Below are 25,177 nucleotides of genomic sequence, written 5' to 3'. Positions count from 1 at the left end.
ACGAGATGGTCTAACAGGGCTACGACAATACGGATGCTCCTTCTGCGATATTGCAGAAAGACTGGGCAGGAATGAAGCCACTGCACGTGAGTGCTGGAAAGGTGGTCACGAGAATGTATGGTCGCAAGATGACCGGGCTCCAGACGGCCACTTACACTATCGAAAGAAAAGATCATCGTATTCGTCGTATGGCTCTGGCCCATTAAAATGCATCTGCAGCAGAATTTCAGCAGCAATTGGCACCACAGTGGCACAACAAAGTTTCAGATCGGTTTCTCCAAGGACAGCTTTGAGACAGACGCCCTCTAGCGTGCATTCCACTCATGCCAAACCAACACCATTCGCGAGTTTAGTGGTGTCAAGCGAGAGCTCTTTGCAAGGCAGGGTGGAGGTTTGTTGTGTTTTTCGATGAAAGCTGGTTATGCCTCGGTGCTAGTGATGGCCACGTGTTGGTTAGAAGGAGTCCAGATGTGGTCCTGCAAAAAACTCGTCAACTTGCTAGACACACTAGACCTACTGCTTGAGATGTTCAAATGGTTCAAATGGCTCTGAGCACTATGGGACTTAACAGCTGAGGTCATCAGTCCCCTAGAACTTAGACCTACTTAAACCTAACTAACCTAAGGACATCACACACATCCATACCCGAGGCAGGATTCGAACCTGTGCTCGTAGCGGTCGCGCGGTTCCAGACTGAAGCGCCTAGAACCGCTCAGCCACTTTGCCGGCACTTGAGTTGTGGTCTGGGGATTTCGTATAACAGCAGAAGCACTCTCGTGGTTATCCCACGTACCTTGACTTCAAATTTCTACGCCAGTCTCGTGAGACTTGTAGTACTGCCATTCATGAACAATATTTCAGGGGGTGTTTTACAACAGGATAACGCTCTGCCACATAACTCAAAGTGTTTTATAGACTGTCGACATGTTGCCTTGACCTGCTCGATCACCAGATCTGTCTCCGTTCGAGCACATATGGGACATCACTGGACGACAACCCCAGTGTCAGCCACAACCAACATCAACCGCCCCTATATTGACCGACCAACTGCAAGAGACATGCAGCTGCATTCCACAAACTGACGTCCGACACCTGTATAACACAATGGACGCACGTTTTCATGCTTTCATTCAACATTGTGACGGTTACACCGCTTGTTCATGTACTAGCATTTTACATCTCCGATGCCTTATCTCGCGCTTACACCAATCTGTGATCATGCAATGTTAATCACTTAAATATATTATCTAGACGAATGTTTTCCCGAAATTTCATTACTCCACATTAATTATTTTTTGGTGCTGCGATTGTTTTCCGTCAGTATAATTATCTCAGTCGTTAAATTACAAAAACAATAAATCACTTGTATGCTAAACTTAATTATGAAATCATGAAATCAGTAAGTGGCGGTCCACTTACAATCTAATACCTAATTCACACAAAATAATAATTAGTTTTTCGTTCAAGTAAGTTGCATTAACATGAACGTTGCTACAACACAAATGAGGAAAAACTGAGAGCAACAGTGCAATAAAAGAAAATTAAATTATACAAATTTCTGTATATAATTCACCAAAGCCCCTATCCAGCATGAAAACACAGACACCAGTAGACCACAGATATTACATGCACTGTAAATTTGATTCCCCTAAACATCCAGCAAGATCATCCATTAACACTTAAAATTTGTCGTACCCATCTACGAAACATGTGTTTCTTGTGCAAAACCAACCTTCTCTTTCCCATATAGTCCCCTGATGAGACTCCGCTGCTCCACTTTGGTGCAGATCCGCAAAAGTGCCGCCATCTTGTTTCACGGACTGTCAGCATCCTGTCCCTGAGGCAGGCGTGCCAACCCCATCCGATATTTTTTTTTTCCTCCATCCTTGTTGATGGTTTTCAGGACTCTACTCGGCCACTTAAGTAAAAAAATGGAACACCTGCAGCCGAAAGATTTTATGTCAATGAAGTCCAGTCGTATAAAGGATTCCGTCAGTGTCCAACATCTATGAACTGGCTTCCGCGGAGTACTGTAAAAGCGATGTTGTGTCTGCATTCATTAACTACAGACTACCAGGTGCAGCCAGTTGGTGGTTGAAGACTGAATACGCAACATCGCTTTTACCGTATTCTGCGAAAGTCGGTTCATAGTTGTTGGCCACTGATGGTATCGTATGTACAACTGGAGTTCACACCCTCAGCGTCAGTTAAGACCTGAAAATGGTGTACTGAGTCACCGAAACTGATTCAAATACTATAAAATAATATCAAGACGATTGCTGCGGGTGTTTCACGTTCTTATGACCTGATAATAGTTGTACCAAAACAACAAAGAGACTCAAACATTGTCATTAGATTTCCGTTAGCTGAAGGGCTGAAACCAATCGAAATCCACTGTTGAACTGCTGGGAAATAGGGTGAAAGTTGCGGACGAGTGCGCAGGTAAGTTCGAACATGGTGTAACAAGTGTTGAAGATGCGCACGTCCTGGACGCTCTGTCTGTGCAGTAACGGAGAACACCATGGCGAAGCTGATAAATTGTTAGTTCATGACGTACTGATTTTCAAGAAATTGTGTACTATGTGCTTTCCGATACAATTGACATTAGAAATGAAAGAAAAGTGCGTGGATGTGTGCACGGAGACCTGAAGGTGGTCTGTTTGCCCTATCCCCCCCCCCCCCCTGCCCCCGCCCCGTCACCACCTCGTCTTCCCGGAATCTGGCACCTTCAATTTATCACATTTCTTACACAATGAAAGAAGCTCTTAGTGGCTCCAGGGTCGCTTACGATGAGAAGGTCCAGGCAGCAGCGGGTTACACCAACACCGACTTAAAGGAAGGCCTCGGCGCTTGTTGGTGACGTCACGTCAGCTAGGCACGGCCAATGCCAGGTCTGTTGCAGGCATACTCATAATGGTGGTGTCTCCCTCTCTGACACAGGAAAATGTGAAACTATTGGCAGTAGTTGACCAACACACATTGCTCTGAGAGATTTCTGCAATCAATTAATTGTGCAATTCATTACACTTCTTAACAAATAGTATACTCCTAAACTTAAATTTCCACCTGTTTTAAGGACTGACATACAAAAACAACTTCATGGTCCAGCAGCAACAGAATTCGTGCTTCTTTACCTTATTTGTAAATCTGAGGAAGTTACGTTTTTACTGGGTTTCTTTTATAAGAAACTGTGAACATATTGGTGCTCTTCTTTAGGTATCTTGGTTGACTATGGAGTGAGGAGCACTGAATGTTAATGAAATATCTTGCGATTGTACACGTTTGGGGATGGGGTGGGGGACATAAAAAGAGGCAAAAGAGAGATAATTGTTTCATCAAATAAAATTTTTTTATCTTATAAAGTTTCTCCTTTCAGTTGCAAGAGGGGAATATTTATCTTTTTAAGCTCAGCAGTATTTTCGATGTATGAAGCTATTTTGTTTCCTGTTTAGAATTCCTTTCGTTGAAAATGACTGTAATCTAATGACTGGCAGCAGTTTGACATTTACACATGTAAATTAGTTCACATTTTCAGTGACGATGTCAAACGAAAATAAATAAATAAAAGAAACGAGTTCATTGTAAGGGGGTTGGGGTAAGTTTCGATAACAAAATGTATGAAGTAAATATAGTTACTTGAATGTAAAATTTCCGAAGCTTGCAATGGGGCAAAGCATCTTCTCATACTGATCTACGTTTGTTTCGGCAGGATCCAGTAATACAGAACTACGATCTTCATTTGTAGCTTTACGATAGTATGAAAATCTTTCATCTAAATAAAACTGCAGAATCCAAAACAATACCAAACATTTTGTCCAAAAATAAGAGATGTATAGTGACAAGCACGCCCAGGCGTTTCTGCCTGCAACAGACCTGGCGTTCGCCGTGCCTAGCTGACGTGACGTCACCAACAAGCGCCGAGGCCTTCCTTTGAGTCGGTGGAGTTGGTTACACATACGCCCCCAAGAATACTTTGCAGCTGGAATTGAGAAGCTTGTTCAGCGCTGGCGTAAGTGCGTAGAAAATGAACGGAATTACGTTAAAAAATAAATAAGGTTGTATTCCATTCTCGTAAAAATCCTTTAACAACAACTTCCCGGTTTTTTATTGAATTTCTCATGTGCATGATATTGGTATACATCCACTTAGTAAGATTGTTTCGTCAAGATAAATATGATCACGATTATCTCGTTGAAACTTAAAACTTGTGCTTTCATTTTTGCTGAAAATCAATTAACGTCATTTTAACTAAACATGGTGAACACTCGTCTCTAACCCAATCACTTCCTTTATTCATGTTTTACTTAAATACATGGCACATCATCTGCTGCCATCTTGCCGAAGGTAGGTTGGACGAATATTACCAGAAGTGAATTACATTTGAGGATGTGCAATGAGATAAGGGTGTACGTAGATAATATAATGTGGGACAAATCATTTACGTTGTAATTAGTCAATTTTCAGACATCAGACAAAGTATGGCTACGTTGGCTGCTGTTGGTGAACATCGAACTGCTACATGTGGTACCACTGCGTCACATTATCATACGCATTTTACGTTCGAGTAATATGGGTATGACACTGAACAATGCACACGCTTAATTATTGCATTCATTGTCAAAGATGAATACAGACGCAATGAGGCAGTCCCATTGTAAAGCTGGATCGCTATAAGCGTGAAGCTAACACTAACTAGTGGCACCAGTTGCTTTCATGAGCACGTTTACTTACAGATTAAACTTTTTACTGAGGTATGCTAGCCCTTAATCAACCGTTGTGCTTAATTATATGAAAGTTTGTGCTGTTTAGAGGCTCTTAAAAATTTATTGTGAAGCAGGTAGCGTTAACAGTCTTCACATGGCCATTATTATTTCCTTTATACTATCATTACAATCTCTGGACTTTCTCGGCACTACTTCTGAGGGCGATTGACTGATAAACAGAAATATCGAACCTTTCAAATTAAAACTTTTCTGGCAGTAAAACCACATCATATTACATCAAAAAAAGTTTTGCATCACCTAGGTTCCGAGAGATCCGGAACCTGTGCAGAAAATCTTAATCCAGATCAAAATAAACATCATTTCCACCCTTTTTATTGCTCATGAAAACCACACATTGCATGTTGTACCACCATACAGTGAGACCTTCAGAGGTGGTGGTCCAGATTGCTGTACACACTGGTACCTCTAATACCGAGAAGCATGTCCTCTTACTTTGATGCACGCCTGTATTCGTCGTAGCATCCTATCCACAAGTTCATCAAGACACAGTTGGCCCAGATTGTCCCAGTCCTCAACGGCGATTCGGCGTAGATCCCTCAGAGTGGTTGGTGGGTCACGTCGTCCATAACCAGCCGTTTTCAATCTACCCCAGGGACGTTCTATAGGGTTCTTGTCTGGTGAACATGCTGGCCACTCTAGTCGAGCGGTGTCGTTATCCTGAAGTACGTCATTCACAAGATGTGCACGATGGGGGCGCGAATTGTCGTCCATGAAGATAAATACCTAGCCAATATGCTTCCGATATGGTTGCACTATCGGTCGGAGGAAGGCATTCATGTATTGTACAGTTGTTACGGCGCCTTCCATGACCACCAGCGGCGTACGTCGGCCCCACATAATGCCACCCCTAAACAGCAGGGAACCTCCACATTGCTGTAGTCGCTGGATAGTGTGTCTAAGGGGTTAATCCTGACCGGGTTGTCTCCAAACACGTCTCCGACGATTGTCTGGTTGAAGGGCCGCGCGGTTCTAGGCGCAACAGTCTGGAACCGCGCGACCGCTACGGTCGCAGGTTCGAATCCCGCCTCGGGTATGGATGTGTGTGATGTCCTTAGGTTAGTTAGGTTTAATTAGTTCTAAGTTCTAGGGGACTGATGACCTCAGAAGTTAAGTCCCATAGTATTCAGAGCCATTTTTTTGTCTGGTTGAAGGCATATGCGACACTCATCAGTGCAGAGAACGTGATGCCAATCCTGAGCAGTCCATTCGGCATGTTGTTGGGCCCATCTGTACCGCGCTGCATGGTGTTGTGGTTGTAAAGACGGACGTCGGGAGAGAAGTTGCGTATCACGCAGCCTATTGCGTACAGTTTGAGTCGTAATACGACGTCCTGTGGCTGCACGAAAAGCATTATTCAACATGGTGACGTTGCTGTCAGGGTTTCCACGAGACATAATCCGTAGGTAGCGGTCATCCACTGCAGTAGTAATCCTTCGGCGACCTGAGCGAGGCATATCATTGACAGTTAATGTCTCTCTGTATCTCCTCCGAGTACGAACAACAGCGCTTTTGTTCACTCCGAGACGCCTGGACACTTTCCTTGTTGAGAGCGCTTCCCGGCACAGAGTAACAATGCGGACGCGATCGAACTGCTGTATTGACCGTCTAGGCATGGTTGAACTACAGAGAACACGAGCCGTGTACCTCCTTCCTGGCGGAATTACTCGAACTGATCGGCTGTCGGACGCCCTCCGTCTAATAGGCGCTGCTCACGCATGGTTGTTTACATCTTTGGATGGGTTTACAATCATATCTGAAAAGTCAAAGAGACTGCCTGTGATACAATACCCACAGTCAACGTCTATCTTCTGGTGTTCTGGGAACTGGGGTGATGCAAAACTTATTTTGTTGTGTGTAAAATAACTGTCACTAAATGGATAAAAAAGGTTTCATTTGGGTTTCAGTGGCCTTCCTCTGAATCAATATATGCTTATGTTGAAATGTTAAAATGTGTGTGCATTCCTAAGGGACCAAAATGCTGAGGTCATCGGTCGCTAAACATACACACTACTTAAACTAACTTTAACTTATGCTAGGAACAACACACACACCCACGCCCGAGAGAGAACACGAACCTCCGGTGGGAGGGGCCGCGCAATCCGTAACATGGTGCCTCAAATCACGCGGCGTATGCTTATGCACTTATACTATACGTGTACACTACCAGAGCACTTGATTATCTCTAATTGCATGTACTCTGACAGAAAAATCAGGTACACTGTGACTTCGTCTGCTACAGCACTTACTGTTATCTTCAGTAATACATTAGCCTGTAGTTAAAGTTCTGTTTCTGATGTTTCCCATGTTCAAGCCGTAAAGTAAATGTATGTCTGTGTGATGTTGTGCAACCAGCGATTTATGTGGAAAGAGCCTTGTTTCCTGTATCTTCCTGCACATTAAAAGCGAGCAGCGTTTTTGGCACTAGTAGTAATTCATTGATATCGAAATAATGTGCATTAAGTATTCTCCATATCGAAAACATTCTTTATTCAATTATTTATAAAAGCGTACAAATTTCTTCCGTTTTTCTTCTCGTGGCAACAGTTACAAACAAAACGTATACTGCGATAACAATAAATTAATCGTGCTTTGGCACTAGAAACGATGTTTCCCCACTCTGAGACTTCGATAAATGGGAAATGTGGAAGGGATAACAAGGAAATGTGCAATATGGTGCGAATAAGTTTTTGAAAATAAATATGAAGGCTGCTCTTAATCGAACACAGGGAATTACTTATGAGAATAAAGTACCAAATTTAGTTTTGGTTTTTCTCAAGGGAAAAAGATGTTACTAATTTTGCAGGTTTTTATTGAGCACTAAATAGAGGTAGTTATAGTTGCGCGATAGACTGGAGAGTATAATCGTACGTGGCACGAAGTTCTACCAGCCGACAGAATAGGCATGTTGTGAAACAAGTAAAATCTACAACCTGCAACGACTGAGAGGTGTAGAACGCCGTCTTCCTCTTAGAAATCCCCCTGTTTTCGGAAGAGGGGCAAATGAATACTGTGTGGCTCAGTTAATTATTATGCTGAAATAACATCTTTGGTTTGTTAAATGATGAAAAATGAGACTGATTGGAGCTAGATGTGAGTACATCGATATTCCCCATAAGCTGATCTCATGACTTCTTCTATTGCCCTCAGCTGAGTACAGTCAGCAAGACGTGGCATTTCGGGGTTCTTGGAAATGAGAATCCAGCAACTTCCTGACATGTTGTTGGTCGGCAATGAGTATACTGATGTGAGAGATAAAGAAGATTTCATGAGGCTCTGAGCTAACGACGTGAATGAGAGAATGAGATACGGCAGTGTCAAAGTAGCGCGCGTATTCAGTCCTGTGATCTCCCATTTCTCAGACCCTGTGATTGCCCAGTTTAAAGAACGGTCTTATCTCTCAGGAGCAACTATACATTCCAGTGTGAACAGTGAGTCGAATATGACAGTGTCAAAGCTGTGTTCGTATTTAGTCCTGGGATCATACAATCCTGAGAGTCTGTGATTGGCTAATCCTGAAGCTCTGTGATCACCCAATTCTAAGACTCTGTGATCGCCCAATCCTGAGAAGGGATTGTTCTCAGGAGCAACTGGGCCCCTTGGGATTGTGAATGCGTTACTCTAACCAGTCTCAGTGATGTGCATGGTGGATGGAGGAAGTTTGGAGGGGAGATGACGGGTGCTGGATGATTCGCCTTCAGAGAGAGAGAGGATGAGTTGAGAAGGGGGCGGTCAGCGCCTGGTGGGTTGGTAGGCGCGATAGGCCAGCGACCGTGCGTCCCAGCCGTGGGTGGCGGGGGCGGCGACGGGGGCGGCGGCGACCGTGATGGCGGGGGCGACCGGCTGGTCGGAGGACAGCTTCTGGCAGAGCTGCCACACGGCGAGCCCCAGCGACAGCACGAACGAGCCGAAGCCCAGCTGGAGCGCGTTCCACGCCTTGAGGCCGAGCACGCCGAGCAGCAGCGGCGCCACCGTCAGCGCCTTGACCAGCACCAGGATCGCGATCGGCACCAGTAGCTTGCGCAGCTTGCCCTTCTTCAGCTTCTTCTTGATCTTCTTCTTGATCTTGTTGATCTTGCTGCGGCCTGCGGACAGCCCAAAACCCCTAGCTAACTATACAGCAAGGGCTGACAGGCGGGATACAGGTGGTAAAACTGTGTAGAGTGAAAGAGGACTTTGAGAAGTTAAACCGTCTACTTGATGGTGTCTCAGAAAAACTGATGCGTGATTGTAGCTAACTGACACCACATCAGAGACTTGTAAAGTCTGTACGGAAGGGTAACGAAATGTGAATGCTCTACAGTCGCTTGGCGCAGTAACGGAGGAGTGAAGCGGAAGCGAACCTAAGAAGAACGACAATAATCAGTGAAAGATTAGTAGTAAACTCTGATTCATCGCCACGCAGCCTGGTGCACCCGATAACAGTAATATCTGGGTGAAAACATAAGCCTAAAAAGAGAAAAAGAAGCAATTAAGATCAGAACTGAAAAAATGAAAAGAGCCTACGTGGAAGTGAGGAAATTGTGCCATAAAACACAATTTTCTAATTACGTTAAAATAAGACATTGTAATACAGTTCTGAAATGAGAAGGCCGGCCGGTGTGGCCGAGCGGTTCTAGACGCTACAGTCTGGAACCGCACGACTACTACGGTCGCAGGTTCGAATCCTGCCTCGGGCGTGGATGTGTGTGATGTCTTTAGGTTAGTTAGGTTTAAGTACTTCTAAGTTCTAGGGGACTGATGACCTCAGCAGTTAAGTCCCATAGTGCTTAGAGACATTTGATTTTTGAAATGAGAAGTCCTCTTTGTGTCGGAAAGAGTACTTTTTATTTGGATGCAAAATGGGATTAGAAGTTTTGGAAAAGATAGAAAGAAGACTCTTGCGAAAAATATGAGCTCAAATAGACAACAACGATTTCAATTGCGTTTTGAGACCAAATAAGGAAATACACCCATTGTGCCATAAAATAACAGATCAGATCAGGAAAGACATACTATAGTATGTGAATATATAGAGCGGTGGTTTCTCCAATTTTTCCGTGAGGTAACACTTAATTTTAATGTAATATCTTTTTTTTTTTACTTTGTAGGTCAGTAATTTTTTTTAAATAAGAAAAACTTGTTCTGTTCAGTTACTTCTTCAACTTTAAATCACATCTGATAACACAGATATCATAAAATTAAACTCCGTCCGATCAGATCTCGGAAGACCCAACGATACTGACCGACCGCCATGTCATCCTCAGTCTATAGGCGTCACTGGATACGGATATAGAGCGGCGTGAGGTCAGCACACCGCTCTCTCGGCGGTTGTCAAGTTTTTCGTGACCGGATCCGCTACTTCTCAGTCAAGTAGCTCCTCAGTTTGCCTCACAAGGGCTAAGTGCACCCCGCTTGCCAACAGCGCTCAGCAGACCGGAGAGTCACTAGTCGAAGTGCTAGCTAGGCCCGACACTGATCTCACGGAATCCGGATTAGCACTGCGGTAAGGCCGTTGGCAACACAGGTATCATAACAAAATAATAAAAATTAATTTCGCCAAAATATCGAGAGAATAGATTTACCATGTTGCTAATAGTTTTTCGTGGAGCATACTTTCACATCCTGCAGAACACGAGCGTACAGTTTGGGAAACTCTGATCTACAGGGAACTAAGGAAGCAAATTAGCATAGATCCCACATTCTTCCAAACAGGAGATCGAACAAAGAAAATGGGTGTGGTGGCAAGCCAAAAAAAGACTCAGAACAAATGGAGATTGAGCAGGAGACAGTACTCAAGCAAGACAAATTCATTTTAGAAGACAGGAAATTCTGAAGTTTTCAGGAAGTTAAAATAGACTGAAAAATAGCTGGAGTCCGGTGGTCACACGAGAAGAAAAGAAATCATTCTGAGAAAATAAAAGAGTTTTGAAGAAGGCTGAGAGAGAAGAGAAGTGAATAGTTATCTCGATGTGGTCCTTAGTTGGCCTGAAGCTTAATAATAATGATAATAACAAAAGACAGCCCAGGAAGGGGGAGGGACGCCAGACTGACCTTCCTCCTCGGTGTTGGCGTCGTCGCTGTCGTCGTCGGCGTCGTCGTCATCGTCGTCGAGGCTGAGGCTGAGGTCGAGGCGGCCCTCGTCGAGGTTCCTCGCCGAGACGACGAGCCGCGTGCCCAGCAGGTCGGTGTGCAGCTCGTGCGACCGCAGCCAGCCGGTCACCCCGCGGCCAGACTCCTCGGCAGCCCCCACCTGCCACACACGTCCCCACACCGCACTCTGTAGTCGCGAACAACGGGCTGTTACTAACGACACCCGACAACACCACACGGCACGTTATAGTCGCCAACAACTGCGCGCTATCGTGGTGACTCTCGACCAAGAGGCAGCTTTTTCCATTCGTGGTGCTAAGAAACCTGACTCACTACACCTCAGCTGCCGAGTGGAGGAGAGGTTTACGCAGGTGGATTTTCCTAAATGGGGGTAAACTGCAGGGAACGTTCCTTGAGCGGGTAAGGAGTAGGATAGATCATTTGGACATATGGTCGGAAATGTGTTCTTAGGGAGGTACGTCCAATTGAAAGTGAAGATAGAAGCTCTTTGGTAGTGTAGGTGTCAACGACTGAAAACACATGTGAGAACACACCAGTCAAGTAGCAACGTTCTGTCTGCACTAGTACCTTAGCTCCACACTCAAGAGAGCAGTGAGCTGTAGCACCCAGCAGGGGACGCACGGTAACCCGCAGGCAGTGTAGGAATGTCTCGCTTTTGTGGCGTCGTGGAAGGATGACTGGTCCAACGAGGCGATTGCCAATAATTCCCGCCCACAGTTGAGGCTGAACCGGTGCCGAAGGTTCGCTGCCAGTAAACCACGGAGGTTCTTCGTAGAACACAAGTGGCTGTCGCGAAGGTTGACAATACCGACCCTCAGAAAGGTAAGCCGGCCGTTGTGGCCGAGCGGTTCCAGGCGCTTCAGTCCGGAACCGCGCGACTCCTACGGTCGCAGATTCGAATCCTGCCTCGGGCGTGGATGTGTGTGTTGTCTTTGGGTGAGTTAGTTTTAAGTAGTTCTAAGTTCTAGGGGACTGATGACCTCAGATGTTAAGTCCCTTAGTGCTCACAAGGGAACCTCCCCATCGCAACCCCCTCAGATTTACTTATAAGTCGGCACAGTGGATAGGCCTTGAAAAACTGAACACAGATCAATCGAGAAAACAGGAAGAAGTTGTGTGGAACTACGAAAAAATAAGCAAAATATACAAAATGAATAGTCTATGTTCTTGATAGGCAATATTAAAGAGAATGTCAACTCAGCAGTGCCGTGGTCCCGTGGTTAGCGTGAGCAGCTGCGGATCGTTGAGAATGTCAGCTCAGCAATGCCGTGGTCCCGTGGTTAGCGTGAGCAGCTGCGGAGCGAGAGGTCCATGGTTCAAGTCCTCCCTCTAGCGAAAAGTTTAATTTTTTATTTTCAATTTATGTCACAAACTCTTATGTTTTCATCACTTTTTTGGGAGTGATTTTCACATACAGAAGAAAACCTAAATAGGGCAAGGTAGAAGAATCATTTTACCCATTCGCCAAGTGTACAAGTTAGGTGGGTCGACAACATCTTCCTGTCATGCGACGCACATGCCGTCACCATTGTCGTGTAGAATATATTAGACGTGTTTTCCGGTGGAGGAATCGGTTGACCTATGACCTTGCGATCAAATGTTTTCGGTTCCCATTGGAGAGGCACGTCCTTTCGTGTACTAATCGCACGGTTTTACGGTGCGGTCGCAAAACACAGACACTAAACTTATTACAGTGAACAGAGACGTCAATGAACGAACTGACAGATCATAACTTTGCAAAAATAAAGAAAATAAATTTCTCACTTGAGGGAAGACTTGACCCAAGGACCTCTCGTTCCGTAGCTGCTCTCGCTAACCGCGGGACCACGGCACCGCTGAGCTTACACTATCCTTGATTTTGCCTATCTTGCGCATGGACTACTCAGTTTGTATATTTTCCTTATTTTTCCATAGTTCCACACAACTTCTTCCTGTTTTCTCGATTGATCTGTGTTCAGTTTTTCAAGCCCTATCCACTGTGCCCACTTATAACTAAATCTGAGGGGGGTGCGATGGGGAGACTCCCTTGTCAGAGCCATTTGAAGCTCAGAAAGGTAGCCTCATCTGTGAATAGGATGGATGACAGAAATTTCAGCCCTTTGGTGGTCCGTGCGACGAACCAGTGGAGGCAAGTCCGTAGTAATGAGACCTGCAGACACTTTAAGTGACATGGATAACGGCAGTTGTGAAGAATGTTCCATATCGTCGCCTGGCTTACCCTATGTTGCGGGACCACCTGCCTTGTAATGGTATCAGCGTCACTGTCAAAGACCTTTTGTCTCCAGCTTCAAGCGGGTGTAGCTCCCTTCGAACGCATTTCGAGCCGTACGTCCGTGTGACCTTTTTCGCTCCTTATCGTCTCAGGGATCGTCCCTCATAGTTTGTTCCCATTTAGCAGAATCGCCCTGCATAATTGTAGGTGTCATTTTTCTTTACCGTTCAAAGCTCAAACCCCTTGACTGAAGTCATCAGCAGCAGTTTTTCTATATCACTGACACTGTCGAAAGATTTGTTATGGTCTAAATTGCACTAAACTTGCACTTGTCTTGAATGCCAGAATAATTTTATTTAACATCTCATGACAAATTTCAGTTGGATACCGAAGGTGTTACGGAATATAGTAGGAATTGACGCGGTACTCTGTGTTGATTTTAATAGATCTGATGTTAGGGATCTCTCAGAACGCATAATGCGATGATAGATAAAACTCTTTTTTCAAGAAGACAAGTGTGTTATCATTTGTAGCCAACATAATTGGTGATCCCATTACAGCCTTTTGTTTAAAGTAATAAGATTTGTTTTGCAAATAACGACTACAATGATTCAGTTCTATTTATTTATCTTTCGTTCTTCATGCTACTTTCGGGCTCATAGCCTAAGTTTCCAAACAATAATTCCCGCTAACAGAATAGCCGTCTGGCTACTGGAGCACTGGACGTGTGTAGCAACCCCGGATGAACGGCAATCGTTCCCCTTCACTCCGTATCCACACGCTTCGCTCTCACTCGCCTTGACATCGGTGAGCACTCGCCTATTGAGACTCAACAGGCGTATGCGCCCTCCCTTAGAACTACATCAAAACGCAACAGGACGATTCAAGAAAGCTAGAACAGCTTGTGGAAACTATAGTTTCGTCCCCTATGTTGTTGTGGACATGATTGTATTCAATTCACAGGAAGTATGAATGATATCGTCCTCAGCAACAAAATTTTCGTGTTTTATTAAAGGAAACGATGCATTTCGGACCCTTTTGGTCCATTAGCGGGTTCAAATCATTTTAATATACTATTAACTTCTGCTACTGATGAAGGTGATGAGAAATTTATATTCCTCACTGTTTCTCATCATATTTTCCGTCATTTGTTGGCGAATTTCGAGACGTGACATCTAGTCTTTACAAGAGGAACACCATTTATACATTTCACATGACCTTGCTCAGGAGCATAAGTAAATAAAGTATGATTTGTACCTGATGATAGATCCAAAGGTTTCGAAATGTATCGTGTGTAATATAATGCGAAAATTTGTAAGTGGAGACATTTTCCTAATTTTTCTTGTCAAGATCATTTTCCAAGACATATGTCAGAGGGAGTAACATGTTTCCCGACTCTTTTTGGGACGCACGGCCGCAGAGTTTCAACAGTAGATGTCTTCGTGATGCACAACGCCTCTCTAGTTACGTCTGTGATCGGCGTTTGTTGTGTATCTCAGCAAAGCTCTCGCGTCAACTAAATGATCATGCGATCGAAACGGGCCATTCCCATGTCTCAACTATTAACTGAACTATTATTTCAAGCAAGGAAAATCTGTTTCACTCCATGCAGACTCTGACCCTATTTTTTATCACCCTGATGATTCTTATGCATAAAATATTATGGAGGAAGCAGAACCGTTTATAAACACAGACTTTGGGTTCTCTTTCTTGTAAAATCACTGAAGATGTCCATGACAGTATTGCACTAATTACGCAAGCTGTATAGAAATTTAACACCGGGTACGTAAATTCCTTCGATATCCTCTGACAGTCAAACGGGATAGAACAACCCGTAACAGTATTCTTCACAGACGGTCACCTTAGTAGACACGGTTACACTCTCCAAGAACGGTTTACATAAACTAGCATCTGTCACTCATTTCGCTTCTTTTTCTTTACCCTCAGATACCACCGTAATTCGCTTTGCGTGCTTGTTGTCATTAAGCGAGCCATCGTTCCGACTGAAACCAGAAGTAACATGCTGCAAAAAGGGAAAGGAAATTAGAGTTTAACGTCTTGTCGACAGCGAAGTCGTTAGAGACGGAGCACAAGCTGTTATTACAAAAGGATGGGGAAGGAAATCGACTGCGCTCTTTTACCTGGTATTTCCCTTGAGTGATTTAGGGAAACCACAGAAAACCTAAATCTGGATGTCTGGACGCGGATTTGAGCAATTATCCTCCCGAATGCGAATTCACCGTGTGCTACAGCTTTAAATAAATACCAGTGGATCACTATTTCTTGTGTAACTATTCTTGTTGTATGTGCGGTTAATAGTTAGACAAAAGATTAGTAGAAGTTGAAGAAATTTCTCTTGTCCTCATGGCCGTGCGGTTCTAGGCGCTACAGTCTGGAGCCGAGCGACCGCTACGGTCGCAGGTTCGAATCCTGCCTCGGGCATGGATGTGTGTGATGTCCTTAGGTTAGTTAGGTTTAATTATTTCTAAGGTCTAGGCGACTGATGACCTCAGAAGTTAAGTCGCATAGTGCTCAGAGCCATCTCTAGTCCTCAACGTGACATCCAACTCGGGCAACCAGGACCGGTTTACTGCCCAAGCGACACAATCCACTGCTTGGTGCGCCCAGTGGGGTCCAATTGCAAGCTTTATATTACAGTGCGTATTACAATAAATAGTGAAAACTAGCTCTGGCGAAAGTGTTAGAAAAAGGGGCAGGGTGGGGGGGGGGGGGTGGCGAAATGATAAATTTCTTAAGCTGATAGTTTTGTCGAACCGGCCCCACTGACGACACTTTGTGATTGTCAAAATATTCGAGTTTCACCATGGTTCAGATTCCGCGTAAAACTGTACGTTTCCTTACAACTAGGGCCACGCTTAGTAACACACTACAGTATTCAAATCGACTTTCACATTTATTAGAGCTTTACTTGCTTTTTAAGTGCTTCGTCGCAATTGTACTTCATCCAAATTTACTCTTCTTTTCAGCATATGGCTTTACACTTGTAAAGCACAAGTGCATCTTCAGCAAAAAATCAGTGACGTGGTTTGTGTAGATATTTTATAGCAACAGTCTCATCTCGCTTCCGTGTGGTGCGTCTCACGTTATATCAGTTTCTGATAACGATTCACTGTATATTAAACGCTTTGGTTTCTACTGGATGAAAAATCTCGCATCATTCACACACATCCGAAATTGGTCAGTGCTCTCGTATTAATAACATTTATCGTTATTACAAATACATTAACCGTTTTGAGAAAAACCTGGCAAGTGGTTTATCGTCCGTGTATAGCTTTCCCAGCTTCACACGCAGACTAAGTTAGTGAGTGTTCATATATTTACGGCATCATCTGTGTCTGAACGCTAATGGCGTTGCCAGTGGATCAATAGATACGAATTTCTATTACAGTCCACCGTCATGACCACTTGTGTATTATCGATGCATAATCGTGACCAACAGTGACCCGACCCTAACGGGTGACCCACCTATTCCACGTGCCCCCCAACGCCTTCACGTTTCTGGACGGATGTGACGACACCGGAAGGGCGGGAGATCCATACTCGGGCAGCGACTGCCACTGTAGCCAAATGCGTGCGCGACCCACTCAACGGTCCCCAGCATGATCCACCACTGGCAACTGCCGCCTACCGGACTGGCCTCCCCACTCTGCGTGCCTCACGCACCACGTATACCGTTGACGTTCATCATTATATTATTGCTTGTTTAATGCCTCATAAAAAGTCCCACTGCCACCCACAGCTGACAAAACATGTTTTTTTTTTTTTAATCTGATATTTTACTCCGTTTGTTGGAGTAGGTTTTCTCTCGTTCTTTCTACTCGACAATAACGGACTATCACGTGTCCATGAGCCGTCCGGTCAGAGTTCTCCGTCTGTGACGAAGGAAACAATTCAGATCAATGCAGCAAGTCTGAAATTATTTCTTCAACACAAGAGGGGCGCCGAATTAATTTACACTACAGAACATTGTCCTCTTAACTACCAACTCACACACCGCAGCCTGTTTAGTGCCTTCCAGTGTTCCATGGCTCTTCTGCTGGAATAACAAATTCGTGCTCAACAACTCCATTATTCCCAGCTTCCACATTCAGTACTGTTGGTTTAAGGAGCCATGAAACTGCAGAAATTCTTCTTGGATCTCGGTCACTCATCAGCTGTAAACATACCTTTCCTAAACACGATTCCTTTTTTTCTGGCTAATAACATATACATAAATTTCAATAATGGCTATACCAACAAGGGTGCGTTAATTGTGGAGAATTAGGCGTTAGTCATCCAGTTACTAACTTACAGCTTGAAGTAAGAAGTCAGTACACATAGGTAATCTTCAGCGATGGTTCACTGTTGGTGTACTATAAACATTGCTATTCAAAACTATGTGGAATGACCGTCTAGCAATACGAAGAGGGCAACATTATCAAAATTATGACATTTTAAAATTCAGTAAGCGAAACAACCAGCTGTGCACACAACAAAATTTTGCATTTATTGCAATTTATTTGTCTTTCGGAAACGTGCGTGGTCTCCTACTCATGTACTTGATCACGAGGTATACGAGACGAGTTATTATAACAAACATAAACGGACAGTTATGACACTTGTTTCCCGCGCGGATCACCTGCCGAATAAAAAGAAACGAGCAAGAGCTTGAAGAAGAGACTCTGTACTCGGTATGAAAAACGGAAATTCGATGTTTCCAACAAACAGATATCATTTCCTCTACTTTTCCACGATCATGATGCTGACTTTGAAGCACAATATTTTGGCAGTGAACGGAAATACAGCAACATGATGTGCTCTACCGGAAGTGCGGAACCACGGTATTGGTATTTCTACTCAGATGACAGGCATTTTCAGCCTCCCAGTACCTCCAGGAAAATGCCGAGTTTCTTCCTTCGTTAGGTCTACATCGATTATCTTCTCGGTACTTCTATCTCTAATGACGTCGCTGCTGACTGAACGTTTCAAACCACTACAGGGGAACGATATTTGTACGGACTGATATGGCTCTACACGTCCGAAGTACAGTGAAATTATTTTTCCACATTTTGGCTATTGATATTATACAATACTTACAACTTTCTGGCTGGTACTGAAACTACCCTTTATATAGCGGCATAAAAAATTGCAATGCACCTTGGTTTAGCCACCAGAAAGTACTGGTCAAACACTTCAAATAACTCCGGAGCCAGAATAGCTTCCCAACCTTAATCCTTGTACACCAGAATGGTACATCGTCTGTAAGGAAGTCAACATCCAAGGGGACGCTAGACTTTAACCTTCTCTACTTCTTCGAGAGTTAAAAATTCAACGGTTTTGCTGTAGAGACATATCACTGGAGCAATAGCTCGACTGCAGTCAAACATTCCTGTCATAGATATGCAGTCCACAACACTATAGCTGATTCTTAACGGAAGAGGAACGAGGAGTGCTACATGTCATTTTATATGAGTGCGACGCACAGCTAGAGAGAAAAATGTCATGGAGTATGGTAAACTAAACAGCGTTGCTTTATCCGTTGTATACGACACATTTGTATACAATGTGAATAGGAATAGTATCTACCGGAAATAATTGGGAATTCTTCACTAGTGTCAATAAAAACCGTTCTGGAATTAGACCGTTCTATTCAGCAAAATGAAATAAGAAGTGTGAAGCACGGGACGACATTTCTATAGACGTGCAGTGGTCTTCTTTTTGCAAACAAATACTTACTTTCCGTCGAACAGGACCACTGCACGTCAGTCAAATCTTCGGCCCTGATTGTTTAATTGTTATTTCATTTTAGCCATCGTCGTAGCCTAATGCTCAAAAGGAACATATTCAGGTTGAGACGGTCTGCTCCAGGTCTACAATTTTTTAATAGTAACGCACTGCAAAGGGAAAAAATGAGGTAAGAAGAGAGCGAAACTTGCCGTCAGTATAAGGGATATTTTCGATTGGAAGAGGTTTTTTAGGAATGTCAACTCGAAATGTAAAACAATTCTACGCGTTTCAGCAGGCAAACAACGAATTTTGCATGAGCTAAATGTAACTTTAAAAAATTGGAGACATGCGAATAGGACTCGCGTACAAAAGGTTCCGTACAAATATAATTAAGTACCGGTATACAGACAGTTTATCCATTCCCGGAATCGAGGATCTTGTTGATTTTTTGCCTATTATCGATGTTGATACTGGCAGCATATCGGTCCCATGGTTCTCAGGGTCTCCTAGACTTTCGAGAATGTTTTAATTTGAAGTTTGACGTCGAATATCAAAAGAAATATTTTCTTCGTGTGATATAATTACAAATTGAGAATACTCTGATTTTCGTTTGCTTGTACCTTGAAGCGTTGATTCTCGCCAAACTTCATGATTATACGTCAACGGGAAGTATCCTATAGGTTTTAATGATTGGCGGCCGTTGTGGCCAAGTGGTTCTAGGCGCTTCAGTCTCGAACCGCACGACCGCTACGGTCGCAGGTTCGAAAAAAAAATCGTTCAAATTGCTCTGAAAACTATGGGACATAACTTCTGAGGTCATCAGTCCCCTAGAAGTTACAACTACTTAAACCTAACTAACTTAACGATATCATACAAATCCATGCCCGAGGCAGGATTCGATCCTGCGACTGTAGCGGTCGGGCGGTTCCAGACTGTAGCACCTAGAACCGCTCGTCCACCCCGGCCGGTGCAGGTTCGAATCCTGCCTCGGGCATGGATGTGTGTGGTGTCCTTAGGTTAGTTAGGTTTAAGTAGTTCTAAGTTCTAGGGGACTGATGACCTCAGTTGTTAACTCCTATAGTGCTCAGAGCCATTTGAACCTTTTTTTTTTTTTTTTTTTAGTGATTGAGTTTTGGAGTATCAAAATATGGAACATAAGTGGCTTACTTCGAGAATCAATAAATCAATTCTCACCAAGACATCACTTTGGATTTGAAGCAGCAGCATGATATTGACTTTGGACTTTTGAACGCATTGGCTTAGAAGCTTCCATTTTTTACACCGCTAGGGGACTGTAGGCATTAGCATGCGACATAGATGTCAATTTGATACGCCCACCAGTTAATGATAAAATCGGATTTTAACAATCAGGCACAGATGGACGACAGAGTGATCCCAGAAGGGTTCCGTTTTTACCGATTGAAGTCCATAACCATAAAAGGAATAGCTATGAAAATAGACTGTAAAAATCCTTTCTGACCATAAAGTATATTTGTTTACAGGTTCAGACTGGCTTCATCAGCCACAAAATGCAGATTCAGGAGTCGAAGGAGTCTACAAAGTGATCGCACTGCAACTGTGTGACGTCAATTTTTGCAGTTGTTTGAGGTTTATGTGAAGGTAGAGAGAGAGACGCACCTGGCGGAAGCCGAGCACCTCTGAGAACGCGTGCGCTGCGGCGCGGGCGCACGCCTCCTCGTCGCCGGCCCTGCAGGCGGCGAGCTCCGGGTTCGAGTCCTTGGAGGGGACGGCTGCTGCTGCCGCCGCCGTGGCGGCGACTGCGCAGAGCAGCACGAGTGCGGCCGGCGTCGCGACGCGAATGAGCATGTTGCGGCCGCAGGTGTTGACTGCGACTGGACATAAATCACGCCGCCGCCGGGGGCTTATATAGGCGGAGGCGCTCCAGTGCCCCGCTGGTACACATTCCGGCGCCCGCGTCCGGCGCCGCGACACGCGCGCTGCATCGCCGATGGCGCCGACGCCTGCGCCGCCAGCCGCCACTTTCCTGCGCGCTGGCGCGGCGCCCGCCCAAGGCGCCGGTTTCACTGCCGCGGCCTTCACTCCGGCTCCGCGACGCCCACTCAGCGGCGCACTGTTACAGGGCTCTACCTCGCATTTAGCGGCAACTGCGGCTACAGACAGACATGTCACTCTCCACCTGTTCGATGCTATCACTTTCAATAGACGAGCTAAATCCAGTTGTAAAAAGCCAAAAAAAATCGTATAACTTCCGGCCCAGGTGGAATAAATATCGGACTCATGAAGTGTGTGTAACGTAAAGCTTTTCTACACTACTGACCATTAAAATTGCTACACCAAGAAGAAATGCACATGATAAACGGGTATTCATTGGACAAATATATTATACTAGAACTGAGATGTGATTACATTTTCACGCAATTTGGGTGCATAGCTACTGAGAAATCAGTAGCCAAACAACCACCTCTAGCCGTAATAATGCCTTTGATACGCCTGGGCATCGAGTCAAACAGAGCTTCGATGGCGTGTACAGGTACAGCTGCCCATGCAGCTTCAACACGATACCACAGTTCATCAAGAGTAGTGACTGGCGTTTTGTGACGAGCCACTTGCTCGGCCACCATTGACCAGACGTTTTCAGTTGGTGACAGATCTGGAGAATGTGCTGGCCAGGGCAGCAGTCGAACATTTTCTGTATCCAGAAAGGCCCGTACAGTCCCTGAAACATGCGGTCGTGCATTATCCTCCTGAAATGTAGGGTTTCGCAGGGATCGAATGAAGGGTAGAGCCACGGGTCGTAACACATCTGAAATGTAACGTCCACTGTCAAAGTGCCGTCAATGCGAACAAGAGGTGACCGAGACGTGTAACCAATGGCACCCCATACCATCACGCTGGGTGATACGCCAGTATGGTGATGACGAATACACACTTCCAATGTGCGTCCACCACGATGTCGCCAAACACGGATGCGACCATCATGATGCTGTAAACAGAACTTGTATTCATCCGGAAAAATGACATTTTGCCATTCGTGCATGCAGGTTCGTCGTTGAGTACACCATCGCAGGCGCTCCTGTCTGTGATGCAGCGTCAAGGATAACCGCAGCCATGGTCTCCGAGCTGATAGTCCATGCTGCTGCAAACGTCGTCCAACTGTTCGTGCAGATGGTTGTTGTCTTGCAAACGTCCCCATCTGTTGACTCAGGGATCGAGGCGTGGCTGCACGATCTGTTATGCCATGCGGATAAGATACCTGTCATCTCGACTGCTACTGATACGAGGCCGTTGGGATCCAGCACGGCGTTCCGTATTACCCTCCTGAACCCACCGATTCCATATTCTGCTAACAGTCACTAGATCACGACCAACGCGAGCAGCAATGTCGCGATACGATAAACCGCAATCGCGATAGCCTACAATCCGACCTTTATCGAAGTCGGAAACGTGATGGTACGCATTTCTCCTCCTTATAAGAAGCATCACAACAACGTTTCACCAGGCTACGCTGGTCAACTGCTGTTTGTGTATGAGAAATCGGTTGGAAACTTTCCTCGTGTCAGCACGTTGTAGGTGTCGCCATGGCGCCAACCTTGTGTGAATGCTCTGAAAAGCTAATCATTTGCATATCACAGCATCTTCTTCCTGTCGGTTAAATTTCGCGTCTGTAGCACGTCATCTTCGTGGTGTAGCAATTTTAATGGCCAGTTGTGTAGTTATTCTCTGAATGCTGGCCTAGTTGCAATATCACTGTTGCCTGAACGACCAAAGAAGTATTTTCTGTTTTTAAAAACAAGGACTAGGAAATACATGTGACAATTACAGAGGTTCAAGTATTTTCAATGTGGTTCGTAACATTTACTCAAAAGATTAAATAAACGCTTCAAAACAAGAGCAGATGTTTGCCTGAGAGGAGAACAAAGTGGATTTAGGACGGACACTCCCCAGCCCATAATTTTTTCTATATAAAAGAGCTTTAGAAAAAAAGAATGCGATGCTAGTCTAGAAACACATGTTGCTACTACGGACTTCCGGAAAGCTTTCGATTCGATCGCTAGATAATAATGGAAGCAAGAGCATGTCCAATGTATCTTACATACACAACCAAAAACTTATATGAACATTCAAAAATATTAAAAAAAACGCTGTTCATAAACAGAAGACATAATAAATCAAGACATCAGGCTGGCATGTAGCTTCTCACCAAACATCTATATTGAGAATCATCATCATCATTTTTGTTGAGCCTTTGTCCACTTCAAAGCGAGGTCGGCCTTGTTACTATTGATTTGGTGATGTTAGTGTCAGAGGGTGGCCATATGCCCTTCTTGTCGCCACCCCGTACCCCTGCGACAGAATTAGTGTACCGCAGCTGTCTGTGTCTAGTGCAATCTGTGAAACAGTGCAAACGTATTCAATTGTCTGCGAGTCGTGTAACTGAGGCGGGACATGGGCACCAGCCCGGCATTCTCCTAGTGGGGTGTGGAAAACTGCCTAAAAACCACATCCAGACTGGCCGGCACACCGACCCTCCACGTTATCTGCCAGACGGATTCCTTCTGGGGCCGGCGCGCCTACCCGAGTCCAGAAAGCAGCCCATTAGCGCCCTCGGCTAACCTGGTGGGTTAAACATCGCTAGAAATCGGCCAAGGACAGTACTTCTACTTATGGCATGTATCGGTTAGAAAAATGCACCGACGATGACTGATATCAGTCGAAATCGATTTTCAACAAGCTAAATAAATTATGTTTCCGCGACTGGTTGCTACGTTCTTTATAATACCTATGAATAGAGACTATACATCTTTCAGTGAGAATATTTTCATAATTCAGTCGGGTGAAAACAGAATCACTACATATTACACGGTTCAGGAAATATCTGAGGTCGACAGTTCAACTAATTCAAGTGGTATATAGCTTGTCGCGGAAGAAGCAATTATGTTCTTGGATGGAACATATTTAGAAACACAGAGCTGGTGACAAACAATGAAAGGTCTACTGCAATGACTGACAGCTGGCTAAATGTAAATAAATGTATTGAAAAGCGCACAAATAGGCGAAAAACTCCGATATCAGCTGACTACGCGGCCGATGACCAGTGAGTTGAATCGATTACAGCCTTGAGACTTCTTGGAACTTACGTCCTATAACTATATATTCAGTCGATAAATATATATCGGAAGATTCTTGGGAACTGTAATTCATATACTGAAGAGGTCGCTTGAAGGACCTTGACTCCAGCGAGTCTTCATCTTTGTTTGTATGGGACCCTTAGCAAGGCGGATCAACGGGAGAGGGAGAAAGTATTTAAAGAAGTGCTGCTCGACTCAGGAAGCAGCCCATTAGCGACCTCGGCTAACCTGGCGGGTTAAACATCTATATTGAGGATCTTATAAGGAAATGGAGTATGAAGTTCGTGAAGGTACTCACTGAAAAGCAGCCGGCCGGAGTGGCCAAGCGGTTCTAGGCGCTACAGTCCGGAACCGCACGACCACTACGGTCGCAGGTTCGAATCTTGCCTCGGGCATGGATGTGCGTGATGTCCTTAGGTTCAAAATGGCTCTGAGCACTATGGGACTTAACATCTGTGGTCATCAGTCCCCTAAAACTTAGAACTACTTAAACCTAACTAACCTAAGGACATCACACAAATCCATGCCCGAGGCAGGATTCGAACCTGCGACCGTAGCAGTCGCGCGGTTCCGGACTGAGCGCCTAGAACCGCTAGACCACCACGGCCGGCGATGTCCTTGGGTTAGTTTGGTTTAAGTACTTCTAAGTTCTAGGGGACTGATGACCTCAGAAGTTAAGTCCCATAGTGCTCAGAGCCATTTGAACCAACACTGAAAAGCAGCTATTATCTGTACGACATGCCATATAAGATCTTGTACTCCTGATACAGAATAAGAAAGCAAAATTGCAACATGCAGTGCTTACGTAATGTGAAGTAAGAAGACAACTCTAGAATCTGAATATATCCACCACTAAAACTAAAGTTATAACTCACAATGGAAAACACCCAGCCCGATCAAAAATTGTCGTCGAAGATAAGGCACTGGATCAAGTCTCCAGTTTTAGATATTTAGGTTGCGCTAACATCTTAAATAACGTTAAAGACATACAGACTGAAATCGTAAGTTTCAGTTCATATGTGCAAGTGGAAGCGTATTTTATTTATTTCTACTGATTTGATGCGTCCCGAAGTTCGTTTCGTGCGCTAACCCCATAATTTCAGGAGGTTATTCGCGGATGTATTAACACATGTGCTATCATATCCTGTTGATGCCCTATTGATGTCAGTGTCTTCCACGTGTTCCTCTCTTCACCGATGCTGCAGGGAGAACGTCCTTTTCTTTACCTTATCAGTCCACCTAATTTTCAACAT

At 44.6% G+C, this 25,177-nt stretch overlaps 1 protein-coding gene across 1 annotated transcript in view; it reads right to left on the bottom strand.

The window, feature by feature from the left end:
- Window positions 1-7,301: 7,301 nt before the first annotated feature.
- The window catches only part of LOC126484837 (uncharacterized), a 48,728-nt gene continuing 30,852 nt past the window's right edge, over window positions 7,302-25,177 (bottom strand). The window contains exons 2-4 of the mRNA XM_050108432.1: window positions 20,452-20,922; window positions 10,815-11,013; window positions 7,302-8,866 (exon numbers count right to left, since the gene is read on the bottom strand). Coding sequence (XP_049964389.1) covers window positions 8,514-8,866; window positions 10,815-11,013; window positions 20,452-20,922 — 1,023 coding nt within the window. The 3' untranslated portion in view covers window positions 7,302-8,513. The remainder of the gene's footprint in view (window positions 8,867-10,814; window positions 11,014-20,451; window positions 20,923-25,177) is intronic.

Source organism: Schistocerca serialis, chromosome 6 (assembly GCF_023864345.2).
Source record: "Schistocerca serialis cubense isolate TAMUIC-IGC-003099 chromosome 6, iqSchSeri2.2, whole genome shotgun sequence".
NCBI classification, from domain to species: domain Eukaryota; kingdom Metazoa; phylum Arthropoda; class Insecta; order Orthoptera; family Acrididae; genus Schistocerca; species Schistocerca serialis.
This window is presented reverse-complemented; position numbering and strand designations above follow the sequence as displayed.